Here is a 21,446-nt window from a genome sequence, read left to right on the forward strand (position 1 = left end):
TTTGATTTATTGTAGAGATGAGGTCTCACTGCCCAGGCGGGTCTCGAACCCGCGGGCTCCCAAAGGCGCGGGATTACAGGCTGAGCCACCAAGCCCGGCTGGACCAAGTTTTTTGTATTCAGAGTCTTTTGCAGAACTGCATTCAGTTCCTGTCTTCCCAGTGCTTTTAAATCTAGTGTAGGTTGTTCATGGCTGGGCTGCAGGATGCCCATGAATCCTGCTAAAATCCTTTGTAAAATGGTGTGGGCATGGGTCTTTTTTCCTGGAAAGAGTCTGAACAGCCCACGGGGTGGGAGTCGACAGAGCACTGCAAGGAAGTGGATGTGGTTGGAGTGAGAGAGGGAGGCCGGGGTCCAGGTAGTGGCAGAGCCCAAAGAGGCCTCGTAGGCCAAGGTAAGACACGTCTAGGTTTTTTTATTCTGTCTTAATCCTGAAATGCCGTTGAAAAGTTTATTGCAGGGAAGTGACAAGATCACATTTCGAGAAGAAGCTGGAGAGAATCCCAAGTGGATTGGCTGAATCCCTGGACAGGGACAGGATCTCTGGGGAGAGACTGTAAGGTATGAAGAGGAGAGGGTTTGGAACCATACCTTCAAAAGGAGCCTGCAGAGGAGACAGAGAGTGGCCAGAAGTATAGGAAGGAGGGAGGAGAACCAGAAGAGTGGAGCACCCTGGAAGTCGAATGAGAGACTGTTTCAAGGAGTGAGTGGTCAACTGTGCTGAAAGCTGCAGAGGTCGAAGAGATAGGAACTAAAACTACGCATTTGGGTCTGACTACATGGAAATTACCGTTATGGGGAGCTGTCCAGGTAAGAGGAGAGGCAATGGAGAGAAGGGATCGGCAAGGATTGCTCAGGGGAAGGGAATGGTGGCATTTTAGCTGGAGGGGCAGCGAGAGGAAAGCCGCGGAGGCAAAGACTGGAGCATCTGAAGAAGATACAGCTGAGGGAGTGAATGCTTGAGAAAGAGGGTGTGAGAGTTCTCAGGCCAGAGAGGTTGGGCTCAGCACAGGAGCCAGGGGGTACCCTGGATAGTGACAGGGGCAGGTACAAGAAGGGGAGATAGTGATAGGCTTATGTTGGGTGTGATGGGTTGTACAGAGGAGAAACAAGGGCATTGGTTGAGAATAAAGGAGGGCGGGGGGAGCTGGAAGTCTGAGTTGAGATCTGAGATAGTTGGTGGGAGGTGTGGCAGACTGAGTTGACCAGAAGGTGTTTGAGGATGGTCTGGCAGAAAGAGACAAGCATGCTGCCAAGGCCAGAAATGAGTCTCCTGGACCTTTCAGGGAATTGCAGAATAGAGCGATAAGGATGGAGGCTAGCTGAAAACAAAAGCCACATTTAATATATAGTAAAGAAGACATCATAAGTCACAGAGGAGGAAAGGATTGTTAAAAAAATGGCGCTTGGAGATAATGAAACTATTTATAAAATCTCCTTAGATTATCAGTTCATGCCTACAAAATTCAAATGAACTAAAGAGCTAACATTAAAATGCAAACAAAAATATGGAAGGCAATATAGATAGATTTTCACTGATTGTGCTTAAATGCAGTAGGAGTCATAAAGCAAAGGGAAACTTCCCTAACCTTCCTTTGACCATTTAAAACTACTTTGTTCTGACACATGTGGCAATATGGATGAACTTTGTTGAGAACATCATGCCGAGTAAAATAAGCTAGACAAAAAAGGCAAATACTGTGTGATTCTGCTTATATAAAGTACTGAGAATAGGCAAATTCACAGAAACAGTAGAATAGAGGTAACCAGGGGATGGGGACAGGAGGGAATGGAGAGTTATTGTTTAATGGGTATAGAGTTTGTGTGTGGGGTGATAACAGAAGTTCTAGGAATAGATAGTGGTAATGATTGCACAACACTGAATATACTGAAGGCACTGGAAAAGGGTTAACATGGTAAAAATTTTTGTTATTTATATCTTAGCACAATAAAAAAGTGACTAGTATGCTAAAATATACCATCAACAACTGAAAATGAACTGAAGAAAATACTTTCAAAATTGGGATTGTAAAAAATTCCATGCTCATGGATAGGAAGAATCAGCATTGTTAAGATGTCCATCCTACCAAAGGCAATCTACAGATTCAATGCAATACCCATTAAATTACCAACATCATTCTTCTCAGACCTGGAAATGACAATACAGAAATCCATATGGAAACATAAATGACCACGAATAGCCAAAACAATTCTTGGCAAAAGAAACAAAGCAGGAGGTATCACACTTCCAAACTTCAGACTTTGCTAAGAGGCTACAGTAATCAAACAGCCTGGTACTGGTAAAGAACAGGCATATGGACCAATGGAACAGAACAGAGATTCTGGAAACAAAACCTCAATTTCTCAATCAACTCATCTTTGACAAAGCCTCCACCAACTACTACCGGGGAAAGGAGGACCTATTCAGTAAATGGTGCTGGGAAAACTGGCTGATCCCACGCAGAAAATCGAAACAGGACCCCTACCTATCACCATACATAAAACCTCAAACTATGAGAATCTTAGAAAATGCAGGGACACCCTTATGGAAATTGGAACTGGCAACCAATTCCTGATCAAAACCCCAAGTGCCCATGCCATAAGAGAGAAGATTGACACGTGGGACTTCATCACACTGACAGGCTTCTGCAAAGCCAGATAAACCATCAAGAGGGTGGGGAGACAGCCCACAGAATGGGTAAGAAAGATTTTGCCAACTGTATATCTGACAAAGGCCTATAACATCCAGGATGTATAAGGAACTCAAACATGCCAAAAGGAAAAAAGCCCCACTAAAAAGTGGGCAAAAGACATGAATAGACACTTCTCAAAAGAGCATATATGATGGCAGCCAACAGACATATGAAAAGGTGCTCAGCCTCAGGAATCATCAGAGAAATGCAAATCAAAACCACATTGAGATACCACCTAACCCCAGTAAGAATGGCCATCGTTAATAAAACAACAACAGATGCTGGCAAGAATGTGGAGAAAAGGGAACGCTTCTACACTGCTGGTGAAAATGCACACTAGTGTAACCTCTTTGGAAGACAGTGTGAAAGAACTAGACATTGACCTTCCATATGACCCAGCAATCCCCATACGGGGAATATACCCAGAGGAACTCAAATCATTATACAAAAAAGATACCTGCACACGCATGCTTATTGCAGTACTATTCACAATAGCAAAAACATGGACCCAACCATGCTGCCCACTGGAACTGAAGTGGATAAAAAAAAAAAAATGTGGTACATATACACAATGGAATATTACATAGCCATAAAGAAGGACAAACATATGGACTTCACAGCAACTTGGCTGGATTTAGAGTCTATAATACTCAGTGATCTATCACAGAAACAAAGAACAGGATACCATATGTTCTCTCTCATAAGCAGACCCTGAACATTGACCATAATACAATAAGAGAGGGATTGGCAGTAGGAGGATACTGCCGGGGTGGGGGTGGAGACACAATATCATTTAGGATACCTGATCTCAAACCAGGCAAGGTGGGGACCAAAGGGAGACCCAAACTTTATTTGTAATGAAGTCCACCTGTATACCTAATCCTGAATTGTATCCTACATCTTTAAAATATTTTTTTAAACCAAATTGCAATAAATAAGTAAATATTTAAAATATTAAAAAATGAGATTAGAACTTAATATGTAGTTTATACAAGTTAATTTTTAAAAAGCAGATAGGCTGCAGTTTTTTTAAAGAGCAAAAAGCAGAAATAGTTGAGTCACAAAAGGATTAATAAAAATGATCAAAGTAACTTATTAAGAAAAGTTCAGCCTCCTGAATAATAAAAGTAAGTCAAACTAGCGTTGTATCATTTTTCACATATCAATAAAAACTGTGAGAATCATTCATGTAGCTTGTGAGAATGTCAGCTGAGATCATTTTTTTTGACAGTGACCTTAGCAACTTTTCAGATGTTCACATATCTTGTCTTCAGAATTTTTCTACGAATTTAACCTAAAGGAAAAACGTAAAATGTGAACCAATAATTCAGCATATAGCAAAAATTACAAATAGCCTAAGTACTCAGTATTAGGAATGGGTTATAAAATTATAGTATATCCATCTCATATACCATACACTTTTAAATTTTTTATTTTACATGTTTACAGAGCATTCTAAATGTTTACAGAGCATTTTTAATGTCACAGATACAGAAAAAAGCAGAACATAAATTGTATATATAATGAATGTTCACTAAATAGGATTCATAGCATTTGTACTTTCACTTTTACAGTCAACTGTGTTTGCTCAACAGTGAGAGACAGAGCAAGACCGACGGCTTTAGTTGTTCAGACAACTCACCTGAACATATCATAGTCTAGCCTGAAGTAAGCAGGAAATGCAAACAGCCTGCTTTTCCCTTGGCCTCACGGGGCAGGAGCACCTTGCCATGGTTAATGCACGAGGGGAGACCCCCAAAGAATCCCAGAATGTATTTATTAAAAAGTGTATATGTATTCTTGTATGTCTAGACTTGAGTCATCTTCAAAGTACTCTGTTTGATGCAATACACCTATCAAGATGCTCTTTCCACTGCTCAAAACAGTTTTTTAACGCATCAATTTTGATGCCTGTGAGTGCTTCTGCCATTTTTTGCTTCACCTCTTCCACACTGGCAAAATGCTTCCCTTTGAGGACTTTTTCATCCAGGGAAACACAAGAAAACATTGCTTGAGGCAAGATCAAGTGAACAGGGGAGTGGAGCACGGGGGTCATGCCGTCTTTTGGTCAGAACCTGCTAAACTCTCAGTGTGGTGTTGGCAGGTTGCTCATGTCAATTACCCGTCATGAACTGGGCAAATGCGTTGAAAGTATCTCCAAAACAAAAATTTCACTGAAGCCAAACATGCCTCTCACAACTCTAGCTGGTACACAAATGCCGATGGGTTCCCAGAATACTTACCTCGCAGGGGAGGCCTGTCCTACAAAAGGCATGCCCTCTAAAAAATAATTCTGGCTTTTTGGGGGGGCCCCTCGTAGTCCTAATGCTTAACAGTCTGTCATTTTGCACAGTGTAGCCCCCAACCAAGCTAACTACTTCACCTGGTGCTTAGCCAGAAAATAGAATCCGCTCCAAGCTTTGAGGAACTCCTGGCTCTGTTGAACTTGGGGAGACAGAGGGTTGGTCTCCTGTGTGTTGCCTGCTTAAGAGATTTTCTAGGAAAAATCTGAGCCTTTGCAATTTTTACTTGTAGGCTGAACTCAGAACCTAAGTCCCATGTGTAAGGGAACCTTGCTTTATGGATTCTTGATGTCAAAATATCATCTATGGTCTGTGTGCACCTGTGTTCATAGCTAGCAAGACTGTGACACTGTTTCTGCTTCCTTCTACTCTTCAGAATTAGGCAACTTCTCTGTAATGCATGTGTAGTGCTTTTATAGGCAATTACTTTGGAAAACATGCATTTAAAATAGATTTTTTAGTTTTCCGTTACTCTTTGTAAACGATGTATTTGTGCCTAAAATACCCTACAGCCCTATTACTATAAAACTTTTAGCTCCAGAGATTTCCTAGTAATGGCTACCATTTATTGAGACATTATGTACCAGGCACTATGCAAAGTACATGACCTGCAGTCCTCATGGAATCCCCGTAAGACAAGGGTGAGATGCTGCTGTTCTCTCCTTTTACAGATTGCTGCTGTTGTAAGTGGTACTGCTTGAACACTTACTGTGAGGCCTTTTCTCATTGTTTTGTCTAAGGCTCATTCGCTTGCCCAAGATTGCCCGGTACGTTGGAGCCGAGGCTGGGTGTGGGGAGTTTGGCCGCAGAGCCCCTGCTTCTCCCCAGCATGTGGTGCAGATGTGCAGCCTGAGCTCGTGGGTATCGGGCGTGGGGCCCCAGCCCAGATCTGCCTGTGCGTTACTGTTATGCTGCACCTACCCCTTCCTATTACTATTGATGGTCTTCTTAGAAACTTGAAAAACCAATATTTCCATCTTGGCTAATGGTAATAGGGATTATCTGAAGAAAACTCTGGTTGAACCACTAAATGTAAAACAAAAGCGACACCTACAATCATTTCAATCTCCATAGGCACTAACAATGAGCCGCCATTGCAAATGGCAAACCAAAATGGGGCCGTTGTTACTACCTTTCCTGATAGCATAATCATTTATTTGGATTAGATAGGACAGGCTAGAAAGTGAAGCGTCCTCAGCATATATGGCAGGGGCATTATTAGAGGTAGGAATTGAAAATGGCTGTTCCCTGCTTTTCTTTCAAACTACAAAGAATAAGAGAAGGCTGCTAACCTAACCAGCTAAATAGCCCAGTACTGCACACATTTGTGGGCATGGCTGAGACACTTAAGAACACACTCAGGGCTGGGCGCAGTGGCTCAAGCCTGTAATCCCAGCACTTTGAGGGGCCGAGGTGAGGGGATTGCCTGAGCTCACGGATTCGAGAACATCCCGGGCAACTTGGTGAGAACTCATCTCTACAATAAATCAAAAAATTAGCCGGGCGTGGTAGCCGGGCGTGGTGCCTATAATCCCGGCTATTTGGAAGCTGAGGTGGAAGGATCGCCTGAGCCCAGCAGATGGACACTGGGGTGGCTGTGAGTGTGCCACTGCACTCCAGCCTGGGCAACAGAGTGAGATTCCAAAAAAAAAAAAAGAGCATGCTCAGGTACTAAAAGATAAACAAACTAGGTATGTTTTCACTACCAGATACAAAAGAAATAGTGATGAAGGAGTTAAAAATATACCACTCTGACGTACTGTTTTGAATCAACGGCACTTGAGAAACAAGTTACAAGGTCATTCTGACCTCTTTTCTGTTTCTTAAAAGCAGGAGATGCAATTTCCATGTGAAAGGCACCCTCCCTGACCAAAAGGAGTGACATCCTTATCCTCAAGGATGAGGAGTCGATACTGAACGAATTCTGTGCAGGCCTGATTAAAGTAATATGTCTTTAAAGCCTCCCCACACAATCGGGTTGGTTCTTCACAACTTCCTCTATTTTGTCCCACTCAATTCATAGGCAACTGACTCTAACTGCTTCTTTGGGTCTTCCTTTCCTTATGAGGGCTCCTGTATGACATAAATTGTATGCTTTTCTCCTGTTCATCTGTCTTATCCAGTTAATTCTCGGGTCCAGTCAGGACCTTAAGAGGACGGAGATGGAGTTTTGCAGCCCCTGCTGATGCAAAAGCTGTAATGTATCAGACACAGTATAGCCATCTCTTGTACTAAAGATGTCAAGTGGAGCTAATAGTTCATTTCATTAGGGTATTTAAAAAGTATGGTCACCATTCCACAGCTGGCCTATTTTCCCTCTGCTCTACTGGGGAATACAGTCACATGGCATTTCTCATTTTACCTGGCTAAGATTTATTTCAATTCTGGATTTATAAAAGAGAGTTTCATTCACATAATTCTAATAAAACAAGCATCCATTTATTAACTCATTTAAAATAACTAAGGCCAGAAGTGTTGGCCCACACCTGTAATCCCAGCACTCTGGGAGGCTGAGGCAGGATTGCTTGAGCCCAGTTGTTCAAGACCAGCCTAGGGACCACAGCAAGACCTTGTCTCTACAATAAATTAAAAAATTAGCTGGATGTGGTGGCACATGCCTGTAGTCCCAGCCACTTGGGAAGCTGAGGCAGAAGGATTGCTTGAGCCCAGGCGTTGGAGGTGGTAAACCATTATCGTGCCATGATACTCCAGCCTGGGCAGCAGAGTGAGACCCTGACTCAAAATAAAATACCTGGCACATTTTAGGTAATAGTTATTCAGCAAATATATTTACTCCAAAATAAGAGATGACCCTTCCACCTTTTCTTAATAAGTATCTGCTTCAGCTAAACATCAACTTGAAAATGTAAAACATTCCCCCCCCCCAAAAAAAAACTCTTTTTGTGTATATATCTCCTAAAAGGAAACTGTTACATTTCAACAGTTGTGGAAAAGAGAATTTGTGTCAAAACAGCATTTGAGGTCTGTGAAGCAAAGTCTTTGTGTTCTTGCTGTGCTGATCTGTAAAATGCAAGTAATGCTAGTTCACAAGATTGTTGCAAAGCACCAATAGACAATATATTTACAAAGTATGAGCTGTCTTAAATTATGGAGCAGTGTACTACAATTACTTTAATAATTACTCCAGGGGATATTTTCAGTATTCCACATGAGTAGTTTTCCTAATTTAAACTAGACATTTTAATTTCTAATTTAAATCAATTTTTATTTCCACACATATAGCTCAAATGTGTAATTGTGTGTGTTCTCAAAGTCAACACCCTTATATTAAAAACGTGTGTTTTCTTTCTTTCAGATACCATGAGTACATTTTGAGTCCCAGGAGAGGAAACTAGCCCTGGCCTGCAGACATGTTGTGGAAGGTGCTGATGAGACCCCAGCCCTGCAGGCTACATTCTTTCGGAAGGATGCGATTAGCTCCAAAATGCAGACCGTTGTTAGCACGCCTCGCCTATACAACTGATAGACAGTCAAACAAAGAAAATAAAAAAACAGCGGAAACACTCTCCAAATTTTCCGTGGATCTTAGGAAAATCCGCAGATTGAAAGGATGGGTCCTTTTAGAGGACAACACTCATGTTGAAGAAATTGCAAATATTTTGCAAGAACTAGGTGCCAGTGACACTGCTGTAGCCAGTATTTTGGAGCGCTGTCCAGAAGCAATTGTCTGTAGTCCAACCGCTGTTAGCACCCAGAAAAAACTCTGGCAGTTGGTCTGCAAAGATGAGGAAGAGTTAATCAAGTTAATAGAGCACTTTCCAGAATCTTTCTTTACTGTTAAAGACCAAGAGAACCAGAAGCTGAATGTTCAGTTCTTTCAAGACTTGGGACTCAAAAACGTGGTCATCAGCAGATTTCTGACAACCGCTTCTAGTATTTTTCACAATCCTGTGGAGAAGAATAAGCAAGTGATAAAGATTCTCCAGGAGAGTTATCAAAGTATGGGTGGCTCCGAGGCCAACATGAAAGTTTGGCTACTAAAGTTGTTAAGCCAAAACCCATTTATTTTGTTAAATTCTCCTGCAGCTATAAAGGAAACGCTGGAATTTCTCCAGGAGCAAGGTTTCACAAACTTTGAAGTCCTCCAACTTCTATCCAAACTCAAAGGATTTCTTTTTCAACTTGGCCCAAGAAGTATACAGAACAGTATTTCCTTCTCTAAAAATGCTTTTAAGTGCACAGATCAGGACCTGAAGCAATTAGTTTTGAAATGTCCTGCCCTTTTATATTATTCTGTCCCAGTTTTAGAAGAGAGACTGCAGGGATTACTGAACGAGGGAATTTCTGTAGCTCAGATAAGAGAGACACCAATGGTTCTTGAATTAACGCCACAGATAGTACAGTACAGGATAAAGAAACTGAATTCCTTAGGCTATAAAATAAAAGATGGACATCTAGCAAATCTAAATGGATCAAAAAAAGAGTTTGAGGCCAATTTTGGTAAAATTCAAGCCAAAAAAGAAAGGCCATTATTTAACCCTGTGGCACCATTAAATGTTGAAGAGTGACTTGCTGACTGTCGTTGCTGCTTCCTAGCAGTGCAGAGTAAAACTGACCAGTGAAGACTTGGACAATTCAAGCAGGTTATGGGTACTAGTCATTTTAAGGACCTGCTTAGCTTCTGAGTTGTTTAAATTACCTCTAGATAGATCATCTCTGACTCATCTGCTGTATTTGGAAATATAAGTTGCATTTATAAATAAATTTATAAATAAAGTTGGTAACTTTGACCTTAAAGTATTACTTCAAAAACTCATGTACTATTTAATGTACATTTACATGGCACATCAGTGTGGTATTTTATAAGTGAATCATTTCTAAGACACTGACAAGCACTCCTTTAACTCAAAGTCCTGATCCATTTTTACTCATACTGCGCATTTCATCTAGGATGCAGATCGTTTCCTCACTACTAGCCCCCAAATTACTGTGGTCTGAATTCTGTAGCTTACTTAGTGTTAGGTGAAATAGCAACTAACTTCCGTATCTTTCTTTTTTGTTTTTTAGAGAAAACGAATTTAATCTTGTGGTTTAGAATAAATGAGCATCTTTAAGAACCAAGTATTACTCATCCAAAAAGAATAGCTAGAGCCTACTTGTATGATCAGTTTATTTAAAATTGGCCATAACATCTTTCATGAGACACTATTGCATTCATTACGTTTGCTGCCAAGTGGCAGAGTCCAGTAATACTAAGTCTGACTTCTATTCAAATCTTGTGAATAGAAAGGATTACTTACGAGCTGGCCTAAGAGAAGTCACCTATACCTGACGTGCCACAAGAAATAAGTACCAACAAATTGGAGACTTTTAGGAAAACTTCTTTATCAAACTTCCTAATTTGAAATTATCTAATTTAAATACATTTGAAACAAACACAGCTTTTTAGAAATCTTTCTGAAAACCCAAGTCTGCCTACAAGGGAAAGTGTGAGGGTTCATACTTATTTTAGGAGAGGTATTTCAAGTTTCCACTTCTAAATCTTGTTTCAAAATAAACATTACCCAAATAAAGATTGGCTCACTTTCAGCTGCGAAGTTTGAACTTTGTAATAAATACACAGCTAGACAACTGACTCTGACACTGAACATCTGTGCACCACTTGTGTGTGGCCTTTTAAGTTTATGAAAAAATTATGAAAACTGCTAGCAAGAGCCTCACACCACCCATTTGTTCAGTAATTGCAAGTAACCTTCACTGCAAATCTGTACAATTCCTTAGTTAGGATAGGGAGAGGGAGCCCTATCTGTGCACAAATGCTTTACAGTCCTAAGGGTGAAGTACCATTGTTTACTGTTCTACAGATGAGGAGACGTGTGTTAGTTCCTTAGGCTCAGAAAAATAGAGTCTGTAGGGTTGAAGCAGGGTTGAGTGATTAAGAGAGTGGCAACAGAGGAGGTAAGTAGCACAGGCCCATCCAAGGGGCAGAATCTTCGTCTAAGTGCCACGGGAAACTGGGGGGGAGTTCCGAGTTTTGCTTCTTGTCCTGACAAATTATCTATCAGTGGTGCCCTCTCTTGCACTCTTAAGTGTCTCTGTCTGGAAATACATTATGTTACATGGTAATCTCAGTAGTTAGATGTCAATTTCGAGATGCCTACTAGACATCCTAGCAGATGTCATACAGGCAAATTAAGCCTGGAGTTGTGAGAAGTCAGGACTGAAATAGGTATTTGGGGATTATCTGCATATCTGTGATATTTAAAGCAAGCCATGTCTCCAAATGTGACTGCCTGCGAAGAAAAATTGTGAATATGGAGTAGGTGGCTGGCCAAGTCTGAAAAGGGTTGGCAGAGGAAGCAGTTGGTCAGAGGAAGAAAGAGTACATGGTCAATAATCCACTAAGGGGCCAACTAAGATACAGAGACGTGACCAATGGATTTGGCAAAAAGGAAATCATTGGTTCACCTTATCAAGAGTGATTCTGGCCAGGCACGTAATTCCAGCACTATGGGAGGCAGAGGCAAGAGGATTGCCTGAGCCCATGGCAACGTGGCAAGACCTCATTTCTACAATAAATAAAAAATTTTTTTTAAAAAATTGGCTGTGCGTGGTGGTGCATGCCTGTAGTTCAGCTACTTAGAAGGTTGAGGCTGAAGGATCGCCTGAGCCCAGCAGGTTGAGGTTGCGGTGGCACTCTGTTGCACTCCAGCCTGGGCACGGAGTGAGACCCTAACTCAAAAAATAGTGATTCTGGGGTAATGAGGAGGGCAGGAAGGCCAACTGGAATGGGTTGAAAAGAATGTGAGAAGAGGAAAAGGCAGGAACTGTAGTTTTTTCAAGAAATTCTGCAAATATCTGAAAAAGGAATTAAAAAATGGAGGTGGTAAGACAGTAATTTTTGTTTAAGGAAGGAACATCTTTCTATGCTGATGACTATGACCTAGGAGTGACAAATAAGAGATGGAAAAACCGTAGGATTGATACTCTTGAGGAATTGAAGGTGGGTAGATTTTTGGATAAGAGCAGAGATACTGGTCCTGATCCACAAAGTGTGGGAACAGCTGCAGGCAGGTTGATGGCGCAGATGGTGGGAGAGACGGGAAGTTACTGCCTGGTTGCCTTTACAGAGGGCAGTAGAATGGGAGAGAGGAAGTAAGTCGGAGGGCTGGAAAGAAGAGAGAGGAAATAGCTAGTGCCTGTAATCCTAGCAACTCAGGAGGTCCAGGCTTCTGTTGAGCCCAGGAGTTTGAGACCGGCCTGAGCAACATAGCAGGACCCCATCCCTTAAAAAAAATTTTTTTTTAACTAGTTAAGGCGTGGTGCATGCCTGAAGTCCCAGCTACTCCACAGACTGAGGCAGGAGGATCACTTGAGCACAGGAGTTTGAGACTGCAATGAGCTATGATCCAGCCACTGCACTCTAGCCTGGGAGACAGAGTGAGACCTCTTCTCTAAAAAAAGAAAAGAAAAAAATGTCATTTAGAGGAGTAGGAAAGTGAGGGTATGTAAGAGTGTTCTTACGCACAAGAAGGTATGTAAGAAAGTTTGGCAGGGTTCAGTGGCCATTAATTTAAAAAGAGACTAGCCAGTACAACAGCAAAATGTAGATGCTCAGCTCTACATACAGAGAACCAGAAGCAATTACAACTCCAAAAACATTCGTAGCTTACGCTAACATAAAAAGATTACATTTTTTAAAAAAGGATCCACACTTGCAGTTAGTTGTGCAGTATACTGACTTTATTTTCCCTCAGGCCAAATCTGATTCCATTGTTTTGGCTCTTGAACATCTGACATAGTTTTGGTTTCCCTTTTTTCCATTCTTACATTCTAACTCAGATCTTCCTATGAAATACAGTTTTAAAAATTCAGTAACATAGCAGGGGGAGATATCCTTGCAAAAACACCACCATCGCTGGGCTTGGTGGCTCAGCCTGTAATCCCGCGCCTTGGGAGGCTGAGGTGAGCAGACTGCCTGAGCCCGCAGGTTCGAGACCCGCCTGGCCAACTTGGCGAGACCTCATCTCTACAATAAATCAAAAAATTAGCCGGGCATGGTAGCGCGCGCCTGTAGTTCCAGCTACTTGGAAGGCTGAGGCGGAAGGATCGCCGGAGCCCAGCAAGTCAAGGCTGCGGTGGCCGGGAGTGGCCGCTGCACTCCAGTCTGAGTGACAGAGTGAAACTCCACCTCAAAAAAAAAAACCAAAAAAAACAAAAACACCACCATCAAATTTTGTTTCCTCTATGAAAAAAGGCTCTATTAACAAAATTAGATTTTCGACTTATGTATGATTACACTAACTGCACTTCTGTGACCAAGTGCAATTAGTCACCAATGTAAATATGACCACCCAGAAGACGTCCAGGGAGCTGCAAGTTAGCCTGGTAGATCGAGCACGCAGGCTGCACTGAACGTCAACGCCAGATGACGGCCTGGGCACTGAGGAGCCCCATTTCTGCTTCTGTGTCACCTGGAGAAGTTGTGACTTACACTAATTCAAAAATGACATGGAGAATTCGACTAACACTGAAAGCTAGCCTGCTCTGCATTTGTAAAAGAGAACAAAGACACTTCCCTCACAAGAACCTCTTAAGGATCTGATTAAATGAGAAAATGTACGGACAGGACCTACAGGTAAGCAGTTGCCCAGAAAATACCAACTTTCTACACTTCTCCCCATCCCTTTTTTGTCATTTCTGTCCAGGGAAATAGCTAAGTCGGTTTCACAGCTACTTAGGAGAAATGCTCCCAACTTTAAACTCCTTCATCAGTGCTCAAACTGTATTGTGCGCAAGAATCACCTGCAGAGGTTAAAAGATAGTCCTAGGCCCCACCCTTACAGAGATTCAGCAAGTGGGTAAACCTAGAAATGTGCACTTTTAATCTTTTACTAGAGTTGTTTAAAATATATTTGTATTTCACTGTTGTATTGGCATCAAAATACATATCCAGGGAAGACATGGTTGCACATTACTATAAAGAAAATTAAAAACTGGCTGTAGCACTTTCTGAACTGCAATTAAAAATTTTAAGATCACCCTGTTTTACAATGTCCTTTATTTCTTTAAATCTTTATGAAACATTCCATCTTTTGCAGATCATAGTGATTTATTAACAAATTTATGTGTTCTTTTCCCACCTGTTTAATACAGAAAAATTATTCAGCAGTTATTTTCATCTGGCATTTCACTAAGTACAGAATTCAGAGTGTCAGTATTAGGTCAGTCATTTAAGTGGGCCACACAAGTTTATCCTCATTGTGCCCAACACCCACTCAAAGGATGAGCCGCATAACAGACGCCTCCAAGAATATACAGTAACCTTAGTTTCTTGACATGAACTAGTCCTGTTTAACAGGTCAAATTGCTAGTCTTCATAAACAAACTAGAAGACTCAAGTATATAGCCGTACACATCTTCAATGGCAAGTTCATTTCAACAAGAGCCTCTATAACTAACTGTACACATGTACAGTTTTCTGCTAACATTGCAAAAGCCCCTCTGAACAAAGTTATAATTTAGAATTTAAAACAATCTCGATGAGAAGTGTACCAGGTGATTTTTTTGTAGCAGAAATTAATTACAACCATTTTTCCTCACGTGATTTTAAAGATAAGAGAAGTGGAAAGCAAGCAGGCATACAACCAATAATGTTTATACTTAGAACTTCAGATACAAAGCACAGCAGGTCTATGGCTGTAGAAGATAAATTAGAAATAAAACTAGCACTGAAACAATAATTTCTTCCAAATAGCAGGAAACAAGTTCTCCAAACCATTATTTAGATCGTTATTTTGTGTTCACCTATTTATTTTGGCGTTTAAAAAAAATCCCTTTGCCAATTATGACATTTGACCAGACAGCCCAACAAGCAAGACCTGAAATCATACTGCATGAAATAAACAGTCATTTAATCCCTGATTAACTGAACTCCTTAATGACTTCTCAGTGTTGTGAATAGCAGAAAGGTCCAAGAACCTCTGTAGATTTGCTTAAAATCCCTGTTAGTATTTATGAGAGCTTTTAGAAGTTCAATTATACTCTTATCCATTTGCTGATCCACATTATTAATGTTATACTCTTAGTGTTCCACAACCATTTAAGCCTTATGTGTTAGAGTGATCTGTTTCAAGTTCTCAAGAATGCTTTTTGACTTATGTACCGCAGGGTATCATCCTTTTCCACCCCACCCTCACTCCCACAAAAGATGGCAGAATGGAGACAAATTTCCAGACCTCAGTATAAAAGTTAAGATTTTCCAGTCTTGGATTATAACCTTTAGTTAAAAGGAATGCAAAGTATATATGCCAATTGTTAAATTTTTTATGAAATTGAACATGAAACAAAAAGAAAATGAATTCATTTAAGAATAAGACATGAGACACAATAAGATATGACACACTCTTCATCTATGAGCAAAAACTTCAAATCCCTGCCTGAAACTAACTTGAAAAATGATACAAAGTCTACAGCTGCTTTAAAGGACTATAAGATAACACATCTGCAAACCTATATAAACCACTGAAAACACTCTTTTTTTTTCATCTTCAAAACTATCTATGAAGCTCATTTCATTCCATTTAAAAGTCAGTCCTCGGCCAAGCTCTGTGGCTCAACCTGTAATCCCAGTACTTTGGGAGGCCAAGGTGAGTGAATTGCCTGAGCCTGAGGGTTCAAGACCAGCCCAGGCAACTTGGCAAGACCTCGTCTCTACAATATATCAAAAATTAGCCAGGCGTGGTAGAGCGTGCCTGTAGTTCCGGCTACTTGGAAGGCTGAGGCGGAAGGATCGCCAGAGCCCAGCAGGTCAACACTGGGGTGGCCCTGAGCCTGCCACTGCACTCCGGCCTGGGCAACGGAGTGAGACTCTGACTCAAAAAGATAAAAAATATAAAAATAAAAATAGAAGTCAGTCATCACATATCCATGGTTGCTTTTACTGTGGTTTTAAAAGGGGGGTACTGCTAATAATTTAAGACATGTTAGAGACAGAACAGGTATGAAGGGTTTTTAAAAATATCTTGGATGCTTTAGTTAATTTTTAAGAATTTAAAATTATTTGCTCCTCCTTAATATGAAACTCTTCCGAAATAGCTTCTGACAAGTAAATACATGTTCCTTAGGCGCTGTGAGGTATATTAATGGTGGTGCATAAATTCAGGTTGAGAAGCGGACAATGTGATTTTTACTACTGACAAGACAGTTAACACGCACGATCTTATCCACTGACAGCAAGAAATGTCTTTACCCCACTACTCCTGAGATTCTAAAGAGGAAAAACAAACAACCTTTAAAAGAATCCATAGATAATTACAAGAAGTACACATATCTAGGGTACTAGAAAAGATGCTTTCTTTTGTAAGGCATCAATGATTAAATTAACAGAATGCAAATCTAACAAAAGATGGTTAACACTCAGTATCATAAAATGATTTATCTTTTCTCTTAAACTTCTCTAACTCCTGCTAGTCTTGCCAGCTTAAATAAGAAAAGAATGCCTCCTGGCCTAATAAACTATGGCTATAAAAAACTAAGACATCTGAAACTATTAGGCACATCAAAGGTACAGTTTATGTAGTTCAAGCTTCCCTTCTTAAGGGGCACATGAGTTACCTGGCACACTATACATATGGAACTGTCAGGATCATCTACTAAATTCAACTTTCACATTTTTAGTCAAACTGAAAGACTCATTATAGTAAATATTCAAACATATCATATTCAGTTACAACTGATTAAGTGTAACATTTTACCAGATAAAAAGCTGGAACTTAAGTATAAGAAACCTTCATTCACTGTGCTCGTATTGGTCTCTTCTTTTTAGATGAAAGCCAGTCATCAATACTTCCAACACAGCAGTTTAGAAGATAAACGTCCAAAACAGGTGATTTGGCTGTCGTCCATAATTTAGCGATTCAATGCCACTGGCATCATAATGCTCTGGAGAGCAAGTGTATCTCCATATTTTAGTCAGATTTGTCTTTCTTCTTTCCTGTTAAGGGCACTTTGTTTACAACAGCAGACCCAACAGCGGTAACACCTCCAGCCACAGCAGATACGCCCCCTTTTACCAGCCCTATTCCCATGGAAGGCACAGTTGTAACAGCTGTTTTGGTCACCTCCAGACTCTTTCCACCAATCCAAGCCACACCACCAATAGTGGCACCAACAGCTCCCTTTGTAACACTGAAGAGACCCCCAGTCACACGGGACAACATGCCTGGTTGCTGCTGTGGGTGATCTTTCACTGAACCTATGAGAGAAAATATCATGAGACAGTCACATAAGTCTTTAAAAGAGCAGTACAAATCATTAAGTAGCCTAAGACTTCCTCACAATCGGGAAGTTGACTTGATAAGACCAAACACACTGACTGAAACACACTAGAAAGCTCTTTTCCTTGAGGGTATAGTTGTACACGTTTTTACAATTTCTTGGTCCAATACTAAGTTTCTATGAGAAGAAATGCTTTGGAGACTAGACAATGTTCATAAAATAAGATCCTATTTTAAATGGTTCCTTGATTTGTAGTTTTGTTGTTAATAAATAACCCAAATTTTGTATCCTAAAAGGAACATAAAAAAATAAAGAGATAAAGATATTTGGGCCTTCATTTTATTGACAGGATTTAATCAACCATTACTTAAACAATCTTCTTCATCAAAAGCAATGGTTCTCATTCCTGAGGTATGGACTGGGACTCCTGGGGATCCCCAAGCCCATTTCAGGGGATCCACAAAGTAAAAACTATTTTCATCATAAAACTAAGATGTCATTTGTCTTTCACTTTCATTCTGTCACAAGTCTAGAGTAGCGTTTTCGGAAGCTAGATGACATGACAACAGACTGAATGCAGAAGCAGCTGCAATAACCTAGCTATATTCTATTAATTTAAACATTAAAGAGACTTGCAAAAATGTATAATTACTCTGCTCATAATTTTTTGGTTTTGAAAGAGTTAGTTTTCATAGAAATATGCTAATCGTGTTAACATATAAAGATGTATTAATGAACAAATCCACTGGATTCTTTTAATGAATAAAATATTCGTATTTCTCAGTTTTTATTGCCAATATGGTAAATACTGACAAAGCCACAAGCTCTTTGGGGCCTCAGTTTCTGAGAGTATAAAAGCATGCTGAAATCAACAAGTATGAGAACCCCTGTTAAATGTATTTGGGTCACTTGATGTATTTAAGGAACTCACACTGTGCCAAAACAAAAACTATTCATCAGTTAAAACTGTGGTATCTACTAAAATCATTTTGATTCAGATGTAAGTAGGGTAGACAAAATGTAGCTATGGTTAATCCCTAAATCACTGCCCCAATAATTGTTATGAAAGAGAATGTATACTTTTAAGCATCCAGTTTAAAAAAAAATTCTATAGCTACTCCTGGAAAAGGTAATATCAATATGAAAAATGAAGCTTTATCTAAGTCATGAGTTTGTTTTCTTTGGTTAGTTGATTTGTTTTTTAAAGAGAGCATGTAACCTCAAACTCAAGCATAAAATGACCAGCAGGAAGACTTCATAAAAATTTGCACCAATTTCAAATAAACACAGGCTTTTTTCTCTTCAGTACCTAATGATTTAGGTAGCAACAACACATAAACAATGGTGTTTTTTCTTTTTCTATGCTTAACTGAAAATACTTGGTAACTATACAATTCAGGTTTTCACCTCTGAAAAAATACAATCTCACACAAAGAAAGGTAAATTTTGGGGTACACGGGTCCAACTAAGACCACCAAAGCTACTAGATCCTAGCAGAATGAGATTATCAGAGAAGGCAACATGGGAAACTGGTAATATCTGATGGAGAAAACAGAAAAAATTCTGAAAATCAAGATTTCCTAACATACAAGGAACAAATTTACCTTGAAATGGTTTTAATTGTTTGGAGGTTTTGTATTCTATTACAAGTGGGAAAATCTCACTAATTATTCAAAATAATGCACAGACATAGATATATTAGTTATAAATTTCAAAAACCAACCAAATATTTCTATTAAAGTTATTTAAGTATTTAGCATCATTAATGCAAAATTTTAATGGCTGAAATAAAAGACTTAGGAGGTCAGGCTCAGTGCTTCGGCCTGTAATCCCAGCACTTCGGGAGGTCAAGGGAAGTGGATTACCTGAACCCTGAGACCAGTCCAGGCAACTTGGTGAGACTTTGTCTCTACAATAAAAAAAAGAAAAATTAGCCAGGTGTGGTAGCGCACATCTGTAGTTCTGGCTACTTGGAAGGCTCGCCAGAGACCAGCAGGTTGATGCTGGGGTGGCCATGAGAGTGTACCACTGCACACCAGCCTGGGCAACAGAGTGGGACTCCGACTCAAAAAAAAAAAAAAAAAGACCTAAGATATAGAATTAACATTTGAATATATTAATTATAAAATTATGATGGAAAAGATACATAATTGGTCATTCTTTTATAATCGAGGTCAATAGCACTAGGAAAAAAGGCAAATCCTGGTTTTAGGAGAAAAACCATGCCTCATGCCCAATACCTCATTAGTAAAATTATACTGCTATCCAAATTTTGTACACAGACATTTAATAAAGACAAATTTTTATCTTAATTAAATAAAATAAACATTAATGCAGTTGATCTCTTTAATTCAGTGTGCTCTTAATTACCACCATATAAATTATCTGCTTTGCAGATTACTCTCATTTAACAGTTGGCATAGACATTCTGTTCTGTTCTTCTGGACAATTATGCCCTTAATGGCCTTTATTTATCCCTTTCCTGATTTCTTTCTCACAGAGTCCTTGTTAACTTTCTCAGTGAGCCCTAACTTTTCTTTTCAAAACTCCATGGTTTTAGTTCTAAAAAGTAAAGGAAAAGAAAGAGATGAGCTAAGAATTTTCCAGGCAGCCAGGTTCAGTGGCTCAGCCTGTGATCCCGTGCCTTGGAAGGCTGAGGTGAGTGAATTGCCTGAACCTGCGGGTTCGAGACCTGCCTGGGCAACTTGGCGAGACATCATCTCTACAATAAGTTTTTTTAAAAAATTAGCTGGGCGTGGAAGCGCGTGCCTGTAGTTCCAGCTACTTGGAAGGCTGAGGCAGGAGGATCGCTGGAGCCCAGCAGGTCGAGGCTGCAGTGGCTGGGAGCGGCCACTGCACTCCAGTCTGGGCGACAGAGTGACACTCCAACTCAAAAAAAAAAAAAAAAAAATTAATTTTCCAGACAATTTCTTCACCAGAGTAAACTAAACCTAACTGGCTATTCCTCCACCCAACAAACTGAACTAAGTCTAATCAGTGTGTTCCTCCACCTTCTCTTAGCTTAAGTGTAAGCTTTTTATTGTGTTATTTTCCTGGCAATTTCATTTTTACTTACCAAAATAAGAAAAGAAATATAAAAAGAAAATTATACACAGTAGGTAACTGAACTGGGACGAAAATACAATACCTAGAGTCACAACCTCTAGCCCTAGCAATCAACATGCAATTCTCCAAGGAGACCACTATATGGATTAAGTTTAGTAACAATCTGGACCAAAACCATAAATAAATAATGCCTGTAGTCATTTTTTATATGTAGTCAGAATATTAAGGTGTGCAATTAGTGTTTACAAGGGTTTCTGAAGTAAAGATAAGAATAAAATGGTTTATGAGGTCACAATTCTCAAACTAAGAGAGAGATACGATTTTAAAAAATAAATTAAACAGACCCCCAAGACCATGTATTATTAACATAGGGAGAGATACCAATTATAATATAATGAGTAATAGTTTAACAACAAATTTCAAATGCCCTTTGAATTAAGTTGATTTTTGGTACGCAGGACATCAAAACTAAGCAGAGTCCATCCTTCCTCTGTGCCTACCCTCACCCTTTACAAAGGGTACTTTTACAAAATGGCCTTGAAAAGATGACAGGAAAACAGACCTTACATAATTGTGCCCTCATTCACCAATACCTGTGCTTTTGTATTAGAAGCTAAAAATGTTTATCCTCAAATATTTTTGGAACATATTTACTGACAAAGTAAAGAGGTTATATCTCTTTAAATTTAATAAAAACAGTCAGAGCTTTAATTCACCAGGAAATTTTCTCCATTCTTAAGTGTTACAGAGGCACACTTACCTTCTGGTGGCTCATCACTAAGGTATGATGGAATTTCTTGATTTTTATCTGCCTGATTCATGATCTCCTAAAAAACACACACACACAAATACATTTCATTTTAACTTCAAAATGTGAGACTACCTTTTAGCACATTCTAAAGTGACTTAATCAACACCTACAAGACTTCATTTTGTAGCTTTTAGGAAATACTTTAAATTATACTACTGGGCAGTACAAATCTTATTTGAAACGGTAACCAAAGAGTGGCATAGTATAAGCTTTCCTATATTGTTATTGTGGTGCTTCAACTTAACTGAAAATTACTAATTGAAAGAGTTTGACGATAGGGGTTAGCAAACATTTTAAATGTTTCCTCCTACAGAATACTGTTTAACTTAATTAT

General features: G+C 39.7%; 2 protein-coding genes across 3 annotated transcripts; one reads left to right on the top strand and one right to left on the bottom strand.

The window, feature by feature from the left end:
- The first annotated feature begins 356 nt into the window (after positions 1 to 356).
- Positions 357 to 9,532, top strand: MTERF2 (mitochondrial transcription termination factor 2). Its single transcript, XM_008053574.1, has 2 exons — positions 357 to 560; positions 8,312 to 9,532. The coding sequence occupies exon 2, from the start codon at positions 8,367 to 8,369 to the stop codon at positions 9,522 to 9,524; it is 1,158 nt and encodes a 385-aa protein (XP_008051765.1). The 5' UTR covers positions 357 to 560; positions 8,312 to 8,366; the 3' UTR covers positions 9,525 to 9,532.
- Positions 8,650 to 21,217, bottom strand: TMEM263 (transmembrane protein 263). 2 transcript variants are annotated; one of them, XR_504026.2, is made up of 3 exons: positions 21,062 to 21,217; positions 16,713 to 17,212; positions 8,650 to 8,731 (listed from the first exon to the last, which is right to left on the bottom strand). XR_504026.2 is itself a non-coding variant. In XM_008053573.2 (2 exons), the coding sequence occupies exons 1-2, from the start codon at positions 21,120 to 21,122 to the stop codon at positions 16,926 to 16,928; spliced, it is 348 nt and encodes a 115-aa protein (XP_008051764.1). In that variant the 5' UTR covers positions 21,123 to 21,217; the 3' UTR covers positions 15,866 to 16,925. The 2 variants fall into 2 exon arrangements, 1 of the variants encoding a protein (XP_008051764.1); XM_008053573.2 differs by lacking the exon at positions 8,650 to 8,731 and having other exon boundaries at positions 15,866 to 17,212.
- Between the last annotated feature and the right edge of the window lie 229 nt (positions 21,218 to 21,446).

Source organism: Carlito syrichta, unplaced genomic scaffold, assembly GCF_000164805.1.
Source record: "Carlito syrichta isolate Samal-C Ts95f unplaced genomic scaffold, Tarsius_syrichta-2.0.1 Scaffold288311, whole genome shotgun sequence".
Taxonomy (NCBI): Eukaryota; Metazoa; Chordata; class Mammalia; order Primates; family Tarsiidae; genus Carlito; species Carlito syrichta.

Excerpts from the sequence above, each read along its gene's own strand:
- TMEM263 (XM_008053573.2), bottom strand. The coding sequence starts at position 21,122 with ATGAATCAGGCAGATAAAAATCAAGAAATTCCATCATACCTTAGTGAT. Across the intron at positions 17,213-21,061 it reads TAGTGATGAGCCACCAGAAG|GTTCAGTGAAAGATCACCCA; the intron begins GTAAGTGTGCCT and ends TTTCTCTCATAG.
- MTERF2 (XM_008053574.1), top strand. The coding sequence starts at position 8,367 with ATGTTGTGGAAGGTGCTGATGAGACCCCAGCCCTGCAGGCTACATTCT.